The 16,714-nt window shown below is 43.9% G+C and overlaps 1 protein-coding gene across 2 annotated transcripts in view; it reads left to right on the top strand.

Moving 5' to 3' along the window:
- GABRB3 (gamma-aminobutyric acid type A receptor subunit beta3) overlaps positions 1-16,714 on the top strand; it is a 196,441-nt gene that overhangs the window by 81,458 nt on the left and 98,269 nt on the right. Inside the window, exons 1-3 of one of the 2 annotated variants that reach the window (XM_054205685.1) lie at positions 1,786-1,865; positions 2,066-2,157; positions 2,316-2,383. In XM_054205685.1, coding sequence (XP_054061660.1) covers positions 1,786-1,865; positions 2,066-2,157; positions 2,316-2,383 — 240 coding nt within the window. Of the gene's footprint in view, positions 1-1,785; positions 1,866-2,065; positions 2,158-2,315; positions 2,384-16,714 lie in introns of those variants that run through there. The other variant, XM_054205675.1, reaches the window with a different exon arrangement.

Here is a 16,714-nt window from a genome sequence, read left to right as displayed (position 1 = left end):
TTGGATAAACATCCAAGTATTGCAAGACTTAACATGAAATCACAAGATTTGGCAACACTCAGTTTCTCTACATTTTTCCTCATTGTCTATAGGGTTTTATGTTGTTTTTAAAACTGAGCGTGCTCCTTATTTTTTTATTGGCCCTTTATTATTAACTGCAACAGCAACATGGTCAGGATGTACGTCATGGATTGCACTCACCTTTCTTTTCAAGAATTAGTTGAGGAGAGACAGAAAGCCATCCATGCTTTCTCACCTGTACACACCACCACAGCAGCCCTCAAGTGTCCATCCATCCTTTTCCTAGCAGTTTCTCTATGGGAAGAGGATATGTAGAAAGAAAAACAGGTGGTAAGAGAACAAGTGCGAAAAAAAGACATTGCTTTTCTTCCTTGACTAGTGAAATGTTGTGCTCTGTCATGGACCAATGGCCACTGATTGCAATGTAACCAGAATCAGGAGCTGGCTCAGGGCATGGTAGCGCATGGTGAAGAGCATTGGCATTGAGCTGGAGCTGGCTCTGGAACCAAAGGCAATATAGCCAAGTCAGCGTGCTTCTGTTTCCATGTCAATTAGTCCTGCTGAAAGGACTAATTAACCTGGAAGGAGGTTAACAATAGTAACAACCGCGCTGCCTCCACCCCAACCAATGTTTTATACAAAGCCAGGAGCACCCAGGAGTTCACAAGCAGCACAACAGAGAGACCACAGCTCTCACTGTACATCCCTTTGGCACCAGCACAGTTTCCCTCCATTACCATCCCACTTAACAGCCCCGGTTCTATGCGCTTTGGAGCCAATGGAGGCAAAACACGACGATCTAGATGCGTGCTAATGGCACCCTCGCAGGCATGCCTGAGGGGACCCTCAGGCCCAGCGCCTCTATGTGCCCGCCGCACACACCCCTGGCCGCGGCAGGGACCCCCTCTGGCCCTCTGCGGGTCAGGGCCGGGCTCCCAGCCCCGCTCCCTCCCCGGCCTCAGCGGCCTCCCCCCGGGCACGGCTCCCGGGACGGGCCGAGGGGCAGGTGGGCGCCGTCGCCCCGCTCGAGGCAGGGGAGGGCGGCCGGCCTCAGGGCTGAGGCCCGGCCCTCGCCCCTCAGCCCGGCCCGGCGGCAGGCAGCCCCCTCTCACCCGGCTGCAGGGGGGAGTCCCGGCGGGCCGCCGCCCGGATCCCCTCGCCCTCCCGAAGAGAAGGAGCCGGCCGCGGGGAGCCGCGGCTGCCAGGGGGCGACCCCTGCCTCAGGGCTGCTGCCGCGGGGCCGGTGTCGCGGCCGGCGGGGCGGGCGTGCCCCGAGGCGGTGCCCGGGGAACCGCCGCCTCCCGCGGCCGGCCCCGCCGAAGCCCCGCTCCCCACCGCGCCCCTCCTCGGGCTCTCCGCCGGGAGGGACGGCGGCGCCCTCCCCCTCCCCTCCCGGCTGGCGGGAAGGCGGCAGGGCGGGCGGGCGGGCGGCGGGGAAACCAGGCGGCCGGGCTCCGGCGGAGGGCGGCTTCCTCCGGGGCTCGGCGGCGTCCGGCCGCGGGGTGGGCGCAGCCGGGTGCGCGGGCAGCTCCCGCGGGCCGGGCAGCGGTGTTTGGGGCAGGGGGTGGGGGATAGTATTTTTTATTTTTTATTTTTTTTTGGGGGGGTGGGAGGGCTGGGGGGGGGGAGGGAGGGGGAGAAAGACGACGACGACGGGGACTGTCGCCTCCGCCTCTTCCTCAGCGGCAGCCGGGGCAGCCGGATCGCGGCGGCGGCGGCGGCGGCTGCTGCTGCTGCTGCGCGGTGGGAGCGCGGAGCGGAGGGATGTGGGGCTTTGGGGGAGGCAGGATCTTCGGGATCTTCTCCGCTCCCGTCCTGGTGGCCGTGGTCTGCTGCGCCCAGAGGTAGGAGCCAGCGTGCCCCGGCGGCGGCGGCGGGATGCGTTTCGCCAGGGGAACAAGCTGATGCGCTCCCCCCCCCCCCGCCCCCATCCCCGTCTCCCCCCCTCCCGCCGTCGCCCCCGGCCCCCCGCACCCCGTCCTCTGCCTCCCCCGCCCGACACCCCCTCCCTCCCCTTCCCCCCCCGTTTCTCTCGCCCCCACAGTGTGAACGATCCCGGCAACATGTCCTTCGTGAAAGAAACTGTGGATAAATTGTTGAAGGGCTACGACATCCGCCTCCGGCCGGATTTCGGAGGTGAGTCGCCCTGACCGGGCTCGCCGCCCGGAGCCCCCTCCTCCCACCGGTTCTCCCCGGGTCTGCCGCCCCTCCCGCACGGCGGAGCCGGCTCCCGCGGCCCCCCTGGCCCGCCAGGTCTCGTAACGGCGGCGGGTGACGGTCTCCTCTGCCCGCAGGTCCGCCCGTCTGCGTGGGGATGAACATCGACATCGCCAGCATCGACATGGTTTCCGAAGTCAACATGGTGAGTAGCCGGGGGAGCCCGGCCGGCGCCGGGGCCGGGGCTGCCGCCCGTTTCCCGTCCCTCCCCTTCTCACGAAGTCGCCGCTGCCAGGGGCACCCCAGCGGGGCCCCGAGCGCTGCCCTCTCCGCCTGGAAACTTTTATTTTCCCCGCAGACGCGCTTTCCCCGGTGCCCTCCTTTTCCCCTCTCGCTGCCGCGGGTGTGCGTGGCCCGGCCGAGCCCGGGGGTGCCGGGATGCCTGACACCCCCTTTCCTCCTCCTCCTCGTTCACCGCCGGTCGGCACCGGCCGGAGCTCGCTGGGGCTCCGCCGGGTCACAGGCACCTTGCGACGGCCCCTCACAGCCGGCGGGATGCGGAGCGGAGCGGGCTGGCGGCGGCGGTCGGCGGGGGGGTTGCCGGTGTCGGTGTCGGAGGGCCGCGGCTGTCGGCATCCCTCCCGCTGCTGGCGCGGTTCGGGCTTCCCCACAACCCGGCTGGTCGGAGGATAAACTCTGTACATGTGCGAGCGTGTTAATTATTGTCGGGCACGTAGAGCAGGCGCGACTGCCTATGGGCTTCGGAGGGATTGTAATTTGGCTTGGCAAAGCGATGCTGCTGAGGGGCTGTCGGGGCCACCGAGGAAAAGGCAGGTGTTTGGTGTGTTTCTGCGGTTCGGTCTCCGGATCTGTGCAGTTTGGTGGTTTGGGGTTGGACGGCAGAATTGACGTTTCTTGTCCTAATCCTAAATGTGAGGTGGATTTTTCGTGTTTCTGAGCAAATTACTCGTTCCCCCTGTCTCTTGGATTTTTCCTTTTGCAAACCTGAGGTAAATGATCAGCCTACCCTGCAATGCTGTAGTTATATTTGTGGCATTAAAAGTAATCTGCACGTTTGGAAGCCGAGCTCTCTCTCAGGAAACGACACTGACACCAGCACTACCCCTCCTTCAACGCACTGATGCAGTGTTACAAGGTAGCACAGCTTGGCTTTATACATGATCCGTGTGTTTTCACTAATCCTGCCCCTTCTTTCACCCGCTGTACTTGAGATTCTGAGATAGAAACTTTTTGCTCTACTTCCAATCTTTTAAAAAATGGTTTTAACAGAGATACCTGTTTGCAGTTAAAAGTGGCACCAACGTCTGCCTTTCTACTCATTCAGGAGGGACAAATGAGATAGTTCTTACTTGTAAGATTTTCTTTTAGGCTTCCTGCAAATTCAGGCAGCTGCAGAGACACCTTATATATTCTACAGGCTTTTCTGTACCTGTAGGATTGCTTCCCAAAAAAATGGAAGCTGAGTCTTTGAAGAGTAATTCAAAAGTCTGACTTCACCATCCCCACTGCCACCTTCCGCACCTTTGGCTATGCTCCATACTCAGGGAAGCACCACATTATGCATTAAATTAATATATAACAGTTTACGTATGTGAAGTGCCACATAGGCAATAAATATCAGAGAAAGGCAGGCTGAGACTGGAAAGAAAATGAGAGGATGTGTAGTGCTTTTTGTGTTCCCCACCACAGCTGTGGAAAAGCCTGTTAGGTTTAAATAACAACTTGTCCAATCTACTGTAGCAGGAGTATAAGGAAAAGTAAGTAATTACACTGCTTGTTGTGCTGCTAGACTGGGTAATTAGATCTTGAATAAGACAAGAGCTCCTCAAGATGATGGGTGTCATCCCTTTCTCCCGGACAGTGAGCCAAGGTATCAATTACTTTAGTTTCTAGCTGGCCCGCAAGTCAGTGCCCGCTGGTACCCATTAATTGCCAGAGCTCTAAAAAAGCGAAGAGGTTTTTTCTGTGCCCTCTCGTGAGGCAATGCAAAGTCTGAAAAATAACAATACAGATCTTGCGACAGAAACAAATACAGGTTTCTGAAGGAAATTGCTAAAGTACTGTTGTTGTAAAAAGTGTATTTGCTTCAGGAAAAATGAGCAGAAAGGGCTTCTGGTTGGTGAACACCTTACTTCAACCAAAGTTTCAGCTGATCTTGTTTCTTCTGCCTGTGAAAGAAGTCATCTTTGGCTAAGCATAGCTATATTCAAGTACTGCCTGAGTTGATTGCTTCCGCTTGTTTTAGGTAACTTTATACTGTTCTGCAAAGATTCTTGAGTAAATATCAAGAAATGATGAATAAGGATGAACAGAAGGAGCTTTTCAAGATCACTGAAGTATACATTCTGAGGTAGTAATTTGGAGGAGGGACAAAAGGTCACAATTAGTTTGAAGACCTGAGCCATAGCTGTTGAACTTCATGTTGGTTACCAACTAAACTTTTAATCTTTGACATAGTCTTTCATTTAATTCCAAGCAGATATTGTGAGCTTTGACCTTTAGCCTCATCAACTATTGAAATGTCTTACAAGAATTTCTCTCTATGAACTGTGGTAGTATGGACATTAATTCCTTTGATTTAAATCTAGACATTGTTGTAACCTTTTATAAATTAGCTTGTTAAAATTCATCTCTATATTAAAAATAAAATAACTAGAGAATTAACATTCTTCAATTTTATGAATATAAATAAAAAGTTATTACAGCAAGTTTTATTATACTGCCTTCTAGGCAGCCTGTAATGTAGCTTTCAGTAATATGATGACAAGTCTTTGTAACAAGAATTACAGCTTGTATCATACTCTTTTCTATTCTTAATCAAACTGTAGGCTTATGTATAATATATTCCTCTATGAATCTTCAGTTACGAGATATTCATTTGGCTTTACAGCATTTTAAAAATTTATTTGTGTATTTTTAGTATTTCTGTTGAAAAATATTAAAAATCCTTTGCCCACCCTATATCCAGGCTACCTGTAGCTATTTTTTAGAATAGACTTATTGAATAGTAATTTGCTTCTTCTCAGATTACATGGAACAGTTAAATTTTTTCTTTACTTTTAATGCTGAAATGCTAAGCTGTATCAAGAGGAATGATGCAAGTATCAGGACTGCACAGCATCAAGTTGTTTTACTGAAATCTTTTAAATAAGCAGCTTCTATTTGATCTCATAACATCTTGAAAATACTGAGTAGCATTATTGAACTTGTTACTCTGCTACACTATTTACATCATACTGAAAATACTAAACATTTATGAAGTAAAAAAAATACGCCTTGATGTTTATCCTTTGAGTTATATATATCGTAGAAAGAATGAATTAATGAAGTTGCATGTGAGAAGTGCATTATTCAAGGAAGGGCTGCAGTCTGTTAATGACCTGCAGGTGTATATATATATATGTGCATATGTATGTATTTCTCCATACGTGCTTTATTTCCCTGATTTACCTGTGCATGCTTTCCCATTATTATTTGCCTATTTCACAAATTATACCTGTAATTGGGTACTTAACCACCTGCCTTTTTTTGTGCATACCTCCAATAATTGCATTTAAAACTGCTGTAAATGCCTGTAAAATGTACAGTAATGTACCTCTCCAAACAAAATACTAATCAATAACAACAGACGTAATACTGAGAAAACACTGTAAGTCATTTTACAAATAAAAAGTATGGAACATTACTGTTGTCAGATTTCAATAATTTGGCTTTATAATTTATCATTTTACATGATTTGGGTTGATTGTGTTCTTTACTTTCTGTGCTTTAGAGGTATGTTTTGCTTAGATGATATGAATTGAAAAATAAACAGTTCTGGTGCTTTTTACTAGTCTGTCAGCCTATTTCTGATCAGACAATATCCACAGTTGGTGAATTTCTATAGTCTGATTCTTGTTCAACATTAGGTCTGTGAATCAAATGCGTTAGTTCCAGGCATATAATTTTCAAGCACCCAAATACTCCCGTAGCTTTTTATCCTCAGGAAGTTAAATAATCAATACATTGAGTCTCCAAATAACCCCTGCTATAAACTCATCATTAGAGCTGGAAGACTAAGGTGCTGTGCTTTCATTTTCACATCATTCTGGGACGTGTCTTACAGTTTATGGGAGGTAAATCTATAAAGTGGATAGAGAAAACAAGGGGATCAGTGCAAAAATGAACCTTTCTCCTGAGAGATAATGTTTTGCAGAGAATAGTATGATCTCCTGTAGGAAAGGAAACTTGTGCTACTGCTTTCTGAAGTGCTGCCTACATTCTCTTTGTGTATAGAGGGGACTTCAGAGCTGTTCATCCAGGGTTTTTCAAAGGCTCTAATTTCGATAAAATTAAACTCAAACCAGCAAAACCCAGGAGGCATCATTGGCTATATAGTCATCCTGCTGTTTTGAGAATACTGTATTCAGAAAATTAGTTTGACATAAAGTCAGACCATAAAACTTACGAGTTGTTGTTTCTGAAAAAGATGTAATCTGCTCTATGCTAACACTGTAATTTTTTATTTTTACATATGTTCCATTGTAAAACTGCAAGCACGCATATGGACTACATTGGGTGCCTGCTGATTTTCAAAGCAATTTTGACATCTTTCTGACAAACTGTGTTTTAGTTGCTGCTGTAAGGTCAACTAAAGTTCTTACTCGTCGAGGGCAAATATTGTCTACTTTCCTTAGATAGCGGTGCATAAATAATGATTATGAGGTGAATCAATTCATACTTCGCCTGAAGTACTGAAGGTGCAGAACCTTCAAACTTCTGTTGATGAGATTTGTAACATCTTACTTTAGATGTCTAAAAAATGGGGTGGGATTCAATTCATGTAAATTGAGTTGTATACAATTAGATGTCTAAATGTGAGCTGGATTGATAAGCTCTACGACTGTAGTTAACGGGGATCTAGGACAGAACGTGGCTGCATAGGCAAAGGTGTCTACTGTCATTTTGGTTTCATGGTATTGTACTTGCCCTCCAAATTCCAGTCCAGGTTGGCACAGATCTCTCACAAGCCCTCTGCCATATCCATGTGCTCTGTGCACATGTGTTAGACATGACACCAACTCCTGAAGTTTAAACAACTGAGTCTTGCTCTTGTTAATATAGGTGATGGAGTCCAGAGAGCTGTTCATCTTAAAACAGACACTTCAATAGCGCTTCTTAGATATTTTAAATGCCTCGGGGTATCCCGTTTGGACTCCAGCTGCCTCTCCAGAAGGGTAGGGGACTCCCAGAGATCCCATCCTGGACCTGCCAGCCCTGTACAGGGATTCTGTCATCCAGGGCATCCAAAATGGCACCAGACACCTTGCCTAGGTAAGTGAATTGTTCCCTATGTGTCCAGCCAAAGCTCATCCTCCAGGCTCCCTCTGGAATCAGGAGGACATAACCACTAATGTGTTAGAGATATCTGTGTGGGGTTTTTTCAAAGATGGAAGGATTCGTCTTTCTGGGAGGTGTCCATCTTTCCTGAATGGCTGTGGGAGAGCCAAGACAACTTGATTAGTCTTCATGGAATCCTAGAATCATAGAATTGCCTAGGTTGGAAGGGACCTTTCAGATCATCTAGTCCAACCACGAAAGTTCGCGTGGCTGCAGCTAGGCACGGTGAAATGTAACCTATGTTTCCTATCATAAACATAGATCATATTTCCTACCATAAACAGCTACTTTATAAATATTTTGAAATAGAATCTCAAAGTTACCTCATGCAGGAAATCATAACTGTGTTGTGACATATTTTGCTTTGAAGATTCAGATGGAGAAATTAAATGAGTTGTACTAATAGAGTGATTACATAATCATTTTTATTGCAAACACAAGTTTTCTAGCTAGAAGATTAATGTGTGCAGTGCTTATAACTTGATCACAAATCACAAGAGTATGAAATAGAATATATAACTTTATATACTGAGTTTTGCTTTTATATATTTTATGATTTAATGTATGTAGGGAGACTAGTAGATCGTACTAAATAGATATGGCAGATAGACCATATAAATAATTTTGTGTGTGTGTATATATATATATATGTGTGTATGTGTTTGATGGATAGGAAAAAAAAAAGGAAGAAGAAGAAAGAAACACTGCCCAGGCAGGGAAGCATCTCCTGAGACCAGCATAGCCCTGCAAAGCGTGGTCTTGCTGTGCTGGTGATGAGCCAGTAGCCATCCACTAGGAGACGGCAGCAGTGGGTACTGCTTCTGAAGGACAGTCTATCTTACCCGGTTACCTGCCCTCTCGTTGCCAGCTGGCAACAAGAGCATCCTTCCTTCTAATCCCCTCTCTTGACCCCATCCATTTTTCTTCCTCGGGACAGAAATCATGGATTCCCCCAGCTTGCCTCACTCTGTCTCCCTACTCCTGTCATGTTTCCTAGTTCCTGTTGACAGAGAGAAATGCTTGTAGCAGGCAGCGCGATAGGAGAATGACTCCTGTTTGGCCAGGGGAACTGATGACAGGCTTCTGCTTATCTGCAGGGGAAAGCGGCTGCTCTAAAGGGGAAGAAATACCTGCTTATGCAGAGAAAAGAAGGTAGTTTATGTTGGTGGGAGGTGGCAATAGGCTTTTTAAAACCAACCCCGGCTGCCAACATTGAATCATCCTGACTTGGATGATGGAATAGGTACAATCTGTGATGACATCCATCTGGAATAATTGCAAACATTTCAGGGGAGAAAAAGGGAACTCGAAATGATGTTTACAAATTAGAGGAATGGCCCTAAATAAAGAAGGGGCAAGCACAAAGTCCTACATTTTGTAAGGGAGGAAGAATCCAGTATTTAAAATGAGAAAGAATTGGCTAAGCAGCAGCGCAGAAAAAAAAGGATGTAGAGTTTTTACTGGACGAGAGTCTAAAGCAAGTGAAAAAGTTAATCCAAATCCCAAGTGCAATACAATTGAAAAAAGACACGTCTTACTCTTGGGTACATAAATAGAAGTGTCATTCATGAGACACAGGGATTTCTCTGTCCACTGTTAGTGAAGCCTGAGCAAGAATGTCCAGTGTTTTTGTGCTGGCTTTTAGGGAGATGGAAATGAGCAGGAGGTGTAAGGAAGGGAAACAAATGTTTCTAATTAAAATAATTAGAAAACAGGGCGTATGCGGCAACGTTGAAGTAAATGGTTTTGTTTACCACTGAAAAATAGGATAGAGTACATAAATGTAGGAAGCTAGCGGTAGGAGGAGGATGATCAGCTGCTCTTTAGAACCATTTGAAGTAAGACCTAAAGAAATTAATTAATTGATTTCAGATTAGTTTTCAGCCATCTACATTTGTTGTAGCATCTCCTTTGTTGCAGGTTTTCAAGAAGAGACTAGAAAATACCTCTTCCAATGGTCTTGCTCTTGCCCCTGGAGAGGCTGGGCTAGCTGATGCTTTGAAATCTTTTCCAGCACCATATTTCTGTGAATCTCTGCTCTGATTTAATTATTATTTCTGTCAGTGCTCCCCTGAGTTGTGCACACAAGTGTGTCTTGGTGTGGTTTCGGATGCCCCTGCTGGTCTCGTGCTGATGCTGAAGATAATCAGGAGTCTCCCATAGGCCGTTTGTAATGTATGCCAGTGTCATAAGGATATGCCACACTATCTGAGATGTTAGTAACCACTGTGTATGTATCTTCATCGTGTTCTCGGTATCTTTGCATTGATTGCAACAGGTTTTACAGGTATGTCCTTTTGAATATACCTGTCATAAAAAAAAAAAAAAAAAAGTTGTGAAGTACAAGGTCAGGACTTCTGTGCATGTAACCAGAAGTACAATTTTACTTCTGTTGACAGCTTTTCATCATGCCCAAGTATTGAAGAAATACACTAACTTAAGTTATACAGGAGTGGAAAATTCACAGAAACTTCACTGATTTATACCCACTCCATGTCTAGCAATTTTTCCCATTCCTTTGAAGACAGAAAAAAAAGAGAGAAAAAAGAGAGTGATATTTATATGAAGATTTTTTATTCATGCACTGAGTGCTTATTCAGATAATTTAATGTCTGTAGTCACACAGAAAGCTTAACAACTTGATATAGGCATGGCAGGCAATCTTGTGCTTGGCAGAAGACAACATACAAACCTGGGAACATCCATGACACGTCTGACTAAAGGTCCACCCAGCCAAGTGTCCTGCCTCTGATACTGGCTGGTAGCGCACACTTAGGGAAGAATAAAATAAACACGCGTTAATACTTCTCTAGTGTACTCTTGCCACCTCCCATGATTTGTGACTTGAGACTTCCTGAGTCTCGAGACTCTGAGAGAGAGCACTTCTTGTTTAGGAGTCACCAGAGCATTGGGATCATTTAGTAATGATACACTTTTCCCTCCAATTTTCATTTTAATACAGATTTGAATAGGTAAAAATTTAAAATTGGGTAGTATCAAGTGCAATCCATCAATACTGAAGGATAATGTAAACTTTCAGTTGAAAAGGTTGAGTAACATTTAGCTACCATTAGGGATTTTAGCTTATCCAGGACAAACTTTCTTTTTTCTCCCATGTGACACAGTCATAAAAAATAGCTGGAAGAAGAATAATTTCAAAAGGAGAGTTCATTTAATATTTGTAATTGAATTTCAGTTCCTTATAACTGCAGATAATGCAAGGAAAAAATCCCCAAGTCTAGGCATGTCTAATTCATTATTCACTATTGCAGATTCGAACCAATAATTTTGGCAAAATAATTTGTTCTCTCAGCAGTTAGGAACCGGTTACAGGTTGCTGTGATAATGTAACCTGCAATATGAATGTAATATTGCATACAGCAGAGAGGGAAGGTAAAACAGCTGTGCTGGGAGGTCTGCAGTTACGCTGGATAATTGGCAGTTCAATAGCAGTTAATGACTTTTTTTCTTTATACTAATATGAATGTTGAATTTTCATTAGTTCACGGGTATGTCTCCATGGCACAATACAGCACTCTGCAGAGATGCCAGAGGTACCTCTGGTGCAGCTAGTGCAGTTTCTGGAAGCTGAAGTTATGTCAGTGCGGAGCTCTGTACAGCATGGCTGTATCAGTGGGAGTTAGGTCCTTGAATACAACTTGTTTCACAAGCTTTACATAGGTTACCCAGCATAGGACCAGCATCCAGCCAGCGCTGATCATCAGGGCTCCCTTTAACAGAGAGAAGCAGTTCCATAAGACGCTATTTTTTGTTCTAAGACAGGTATTTAAGACAGTAAGGATGACTGGCCCTCCAGAAGTGCCCATCTAGAAGTGCTAACAGGGTAATGGGACGAAGAAGACAATGAGAGGAGTTGATTGTCCTAGGATAGATGCTCAGTTTTAGTTAATGTTGGGATGAATTACACCTATCGTTCCTCCTTAACCTGCCTTTTTGAAGGTAAGTAGAAGACTATGCTGAACTGGTACACAGGTGATCTTTAGCAGCACTAACTAATATTACCCAGCAGATTAATGCATGTAAAATTCTATATAGAGTTTGAACTATGTAAGGTTTTTCTGGTAGATTTTGTGTGGGTCCTAAATTGAAATACATGTAGGACAGAGAAGATAACCTTTAAAAGCAAGCTCAGATCCATGTGATTTAAAAATAGCTCATCCCTTGCTCTTTTAATTGAGATGTAAGATAGCCCCACTATCATACTCTGCTGGTCTGTTAACCCTAAAGTTACTTGAAGGGAAAGAGCTTCATTCCCTTGAGTGCCTGTTTCCTGATCACATGAGGGAATATTTTAACATCTCCCATTCAGGTGATTACTTATCCGTCATAGGCTTATCATGTGAGCTCATTGCTTAGTTATAGTGTCAACTGTTGAGGTGTAATGCAATTCACGCGCCATGTGAGATCGGTTGGCAGGACCCTCCACTCTTTGGGACTGAGAGTCTTTGGGGCAGAATTAAAGAGCTGAGGGTTTCCCCTTCCAGGAGCTGAGCTTGGCTGTGCAGGGAAGCTGAGCCCCTCTCATGTTTTTCAGTGGGGAAATAAGTCTGGAAGAGTAAGAAATTGAATCTGCCAGACTTAGAATGCTAAAATGTAAACTAGTGGAAATCATTTCTCTACTTAATCTAAATTTATTTTGTAAGCAGATAGCTATATTTCTTCTTTTCAGTGGTTTCTGATGCCACTGTGCCTTTTAAAATGCACTGAAATTTTGAAGTTGAAAATAATAGCTAATACAAAAATGCATTTAAATTCTGAATTTTAAAATACACCAACTCAAGAGGGGAGTACTGAGTAATGCACTAAGTCTTATTATTCATTAAAATACAAAAGATGAACTCGGGCCTTTTTTTTGTGATATAACACAATGACATGTCTGTGTTTCTTTGCACCAGCAGTGATTTGCTTTAGCTTCTGACCTCCTAGGCTATTCGGATAACAACACTTGGCCTTTCTAAGCATTTTCCTATCATGTAAAATAGGCTTTCTATTCAGATAATAAAAACATCTCCCAAAACAACTGGAACTTTGCGTAGGAAAATGTTTGCAGGACTTGCAGAACAGATATGACCCTCAATTTTGTTTTTGAAAGGACTCCATAAGCTATGGATCTGCCAGATTGAAGAGTTGTGACTCTCCTGATAATCTGCAGAATGTCAAGACTTCTGTGCTTTGAGCATGGTGCCTGAGCTCAGGCATGCACCCATCGTGTGTTAATCACGAGCATGGATTTGGCCCAGCATTTTTCCAGGTGGTACTTGGGTACTGTCTGGAGGTTAGCACATGCCAGGTCCATTCCCACTACGCAGCTTGGATGCAGCTACTTGTGCTGTGAAATAACTTAATCTAGACAGAAACAAGCTGTGCCATGCCACGCCACTTGTCCTTCGGACCAGCAAACTCCCTGGCTCACTTTATTTGCTAGGCTAGATATATCCAAAAAAAGTACATTGCACCCCTGTGAAGTTATGTAGTCACCTTTTCTAGTGGGAGAGCTGTGACTCTCCAGAGGGTGATACATCCCATCTGACTGGCAGTAACTGTATTAGAAGATAACTCATTGCAGAGGGCTCCTTTCTTTCTGTGCTCTGTACAGGGAGGATGACTTGGGGCAAATGCCCGTGGGTTAAGATTCTGGACGTAGGTGCAGTGAATGCCACCTGCATGTCCTCTTGACTCTGCCTTGCTGTCAGAGCTCTTTGTTTCTTGTGGAGACTGTGTTTTTTTACAGAAAATAGGTGGACAAATATTCTCTGCACATTGGGATATTGCTGTTGCAAGCTTGTTTCTCGGGGATGAGCTCTGTCTCTTGGTCTCGGTTGGCTCATACCTGTTGACAGTGACTTCCCACATAGTTTGAAAGCTGCATCTTGAGCTGCATCAAAGAGCAGAAACTCTGGTAGATGAGTGACAGCCACTGATGAAGAGAAAGAGCTTGAGCTGGCATCCAAGCCAGCTACACCGGGCAGTTAACATGCACTTAAATTCAGATGGAGATGTTTTGGTAGATAGTGTTCTTTCTGTAGAGGGTTTCCAGAGTACTTACCTCTCTTCATGAAAACAAACAAAAGAAAGTACCAAGGTCCCCTGTGCAGCCTTCATTAGGCACCTAGAATGTGGGTGCAAGTTAATTGCCTAGATGAGGTAGACTGGACTTCACCTTTACCTCATGTGACAGAGAAAGCAGTTTGTCCTTGGGCAGTAAGGGATTAGGGAAAGTGAAGAGAAGTAGTTAGCACTACCTGTGCGTTTGTGTGATGAACGAGAGGTGATTAAGAGAAATCAATTTTAAGGAGGAAATATGTCATTTCCTTTTAATCAAAAAGTGGTGTGTCCCTTGGCATTTCTTCCATTTTTTTTCCAGAAAAAAACAGTTGAGCTAGCTTGGGAATAGATTCGCTATGATTATCTGCCTACAATTCTTTTTATAAACCCTCCCCCTTAAATGGACAGGAAAAAAAAAGAGGAAGAAAAAATGGGCACTGAATGAGAAAATGCATTTAAGATAGTTGATCAGCTTATCTTTCCAGTAGACCCACTTCAGTTGCATGCTCATATATTATTAACCTGATTGTAAAGTACTGCATCAAGGTTGATACTGTGCGTCTTTCCCAGCATTCCCATTTATGTGGTGTTATGTGCCTTTGAATTGGATGCTGATTCTGTAATTTGGAAAAGGAAGCCAGAAGCTTGCATAAACTAATCTTGTTATCCATTAAGGAAGTATTTATTTATCTTTACATTAAAAAAATAAATAATTTCAAACTCTAAAGAAGATCACTTCTGCTTAGCCTTCCTAAAGAAATAGTCTAGCCCTAACACTCGTCATGTTATTCCTTTCCTTCATTAGTCACATCTAAAAGTATCTTGCCTTATATTCCTCTAATTTACCCACAGAGACGCATGTATAATGTCATTTAGTAACCTGCTGGCACAAAGGCTTCTATACGTGCAAAGTGATTTGACCGAAAAAAGAATTATTCCACTCAGATCTAAGTATGCCTATTAATTCGACTGCTGCTTCTCACTGAACAGCTGTCTTTAAGACAGAAGCCATAGTCATTTATTACTACTTTTCCCCAAAAGTCACTGAATGATTTTTTTTAATAGCTCAAGAAAGTGTCCAAATCTCATGAGACTCCTGTATGAATCTTTTGCAATTTTTCTTTCTCTTCCCTCTTGACTCTTGATTATTCACATTTATTGTGCTCTGAAGCAGGAGGCTCCATTTTTCTCATTGTTATTTTTCTAGTCCTTTTCCTAAAGGTCTAAAAGAAAAAATAATCTTTTGTGGGAAAACTAGTTTCCTCCCTCCCCCTGAAAACACTGCTGAATTAAGCTAAATACAAATGCTATTTTCTGGCACACAAGTAGCTAGTCCTGAGTTTCACTGTAGCTGATGCTTGCTACGGCACAGTGTCGTAATAAATGAGTTTTAAAATTCTTTGCAACGCTATATGCTGTTTGATTATAACATTTACAGAGCAATATTAAATGTCATCTTTACCCTGCTATGTGTGGCTTGTTGAATCCTGTATGTCTTTTATACGTTGATATGTCATTGTGGCCACCTTCATTATAATAAAACCAAAGCAAACCTAAAATAAAATGTTCTGATAAATCTATACTTAATGGCAGATCACTTCTGAGGAATTTGATTAAAACACAGCAATAATGCAGTAACAATGCTGAAGATTCAGAAGATGGATTTAGTTAATTGCTTCTAGAGGACACAAAATGAAATACTGCCTTTCAAAGATGAGTGATAAATCTTCAGATATATGGAAATAATGGGTGTGAAGAATTGACTAGATGTAATGTTGATGAAGGCAATCAAAGGATGAAAGTGTCAGGGTTACTTTTCAATCTGTCATTGAATTGTAGTCATCTATCACTGCAACCAGATTTTGTCCTAGCTTCTACTGAGACTACTAGTATATTTGCATCTTTTTCTCCTAGTTGTCCCTTGCTGAATCTTCATGTCTATTACTCTCCGGTCGTTTTGTTGTCAGAGGTGTGATATTTTTTCATCAGTTCTTGCAGCACAACCAACCCACTGCCACTTAGGCTTTTGCATATTCTTCAAGACACCCTTGCCTACAGCTGGCTACCCTGCCTCATTGCTCAGCTTCAAATCTCGTTCTGTGTCTCCGTTTCTTCTGGCATGGCACGGCTGTCAGTACAGGCTTGTTAATTTCTTTGAAAAGAGAAAATGCTTATTTTTAATGATACTGCTATGCTATGTCTTATTTTTTTATTGACTTGAGTAGCAGACATTTGTGCTGTATCAATAAATATAAGAAGGGTCAAATCTTTAAAAGACTTGAGGGACCAGTCCTCTACAACAAAATACTCCAGTTTACTTCTACCTTTGCTTTTGCTGTAGTGAGCCATACTATAAACTGTGACTGTTTCTAATGGAGTTAGAGAACACGGGGAAGGAATTCGAGGGGGAATTGTTCAATTTTTAGATTACTGTAAGATCGCAGTGGAGTGAAAGTTCAATTTTATTTGATTATCATTGCTCACCAGGGACGGAGTATGTTTATTGTTTTCCACAAAAACCATTGGTAAATAGGCAGTTACTCAGAAGGAGCTGTGATCTCCACGTGATCAAAAACATGCATTCAGTATTCCTCCAAGACGCTTACTTTATTGATTGACTGAAAAAACTCCAGAGAAGACTATTTTAGCATATTATGTCATATTGGACTTCTGAGGAACACATTTTCCTTTCCCTTCCAGGGAAAATACAGTGTCAAGTTGGGCTGTTACATGCAGTGGTGCAATTTCAGGGGAGTCAGAGAGAAGAGGTTTCGGCCCATCTTCTGTGGGCTGTTGCACAGACTGGCAGAAGCAAAGCAATCCAGTGCTAACGCCCATATCCTGACCAGCAGCTTATCCCATTATGTCTTCATAGGATGCCACAAAAGCTACAGACACAGCTAATTGCCAAGATTGTAGTTTTTAGGCTGTTAGGTATCATAGCCTGAATTTTTAGGTGCTTTGAAAGGTGAGAAGTGGCCATACCTTCCATCCTATGTATATTCCTTGAAAAACTAGGACCACAGCACTGTGAGTAGTGGAGAGTGAGTTAAAAACGGCAGAAGAATTA

The sequence above is a fragment of the Rissa tridactyla genome, chromosome 1 (genome assembly GCF_028500815.1).
Source record: "Rissa tridactyla isolate bRisTri1 chromosome 1, bRisTri1.patW.cur.20221130, whole genome shotgun sequence".
NCBI classification, from domain to species: domain Eukaryota; kingdom Metazoa; phylum Chordata; class Aves; order Charadriiformes; family Laridae; genus Rissa; species Rissa tridactyla.
The sequence above is the reverse complement of the archived record's forward strand: the minus strand, read 5'-3'. Positions and strand labels throughout refer to the sequence as shown.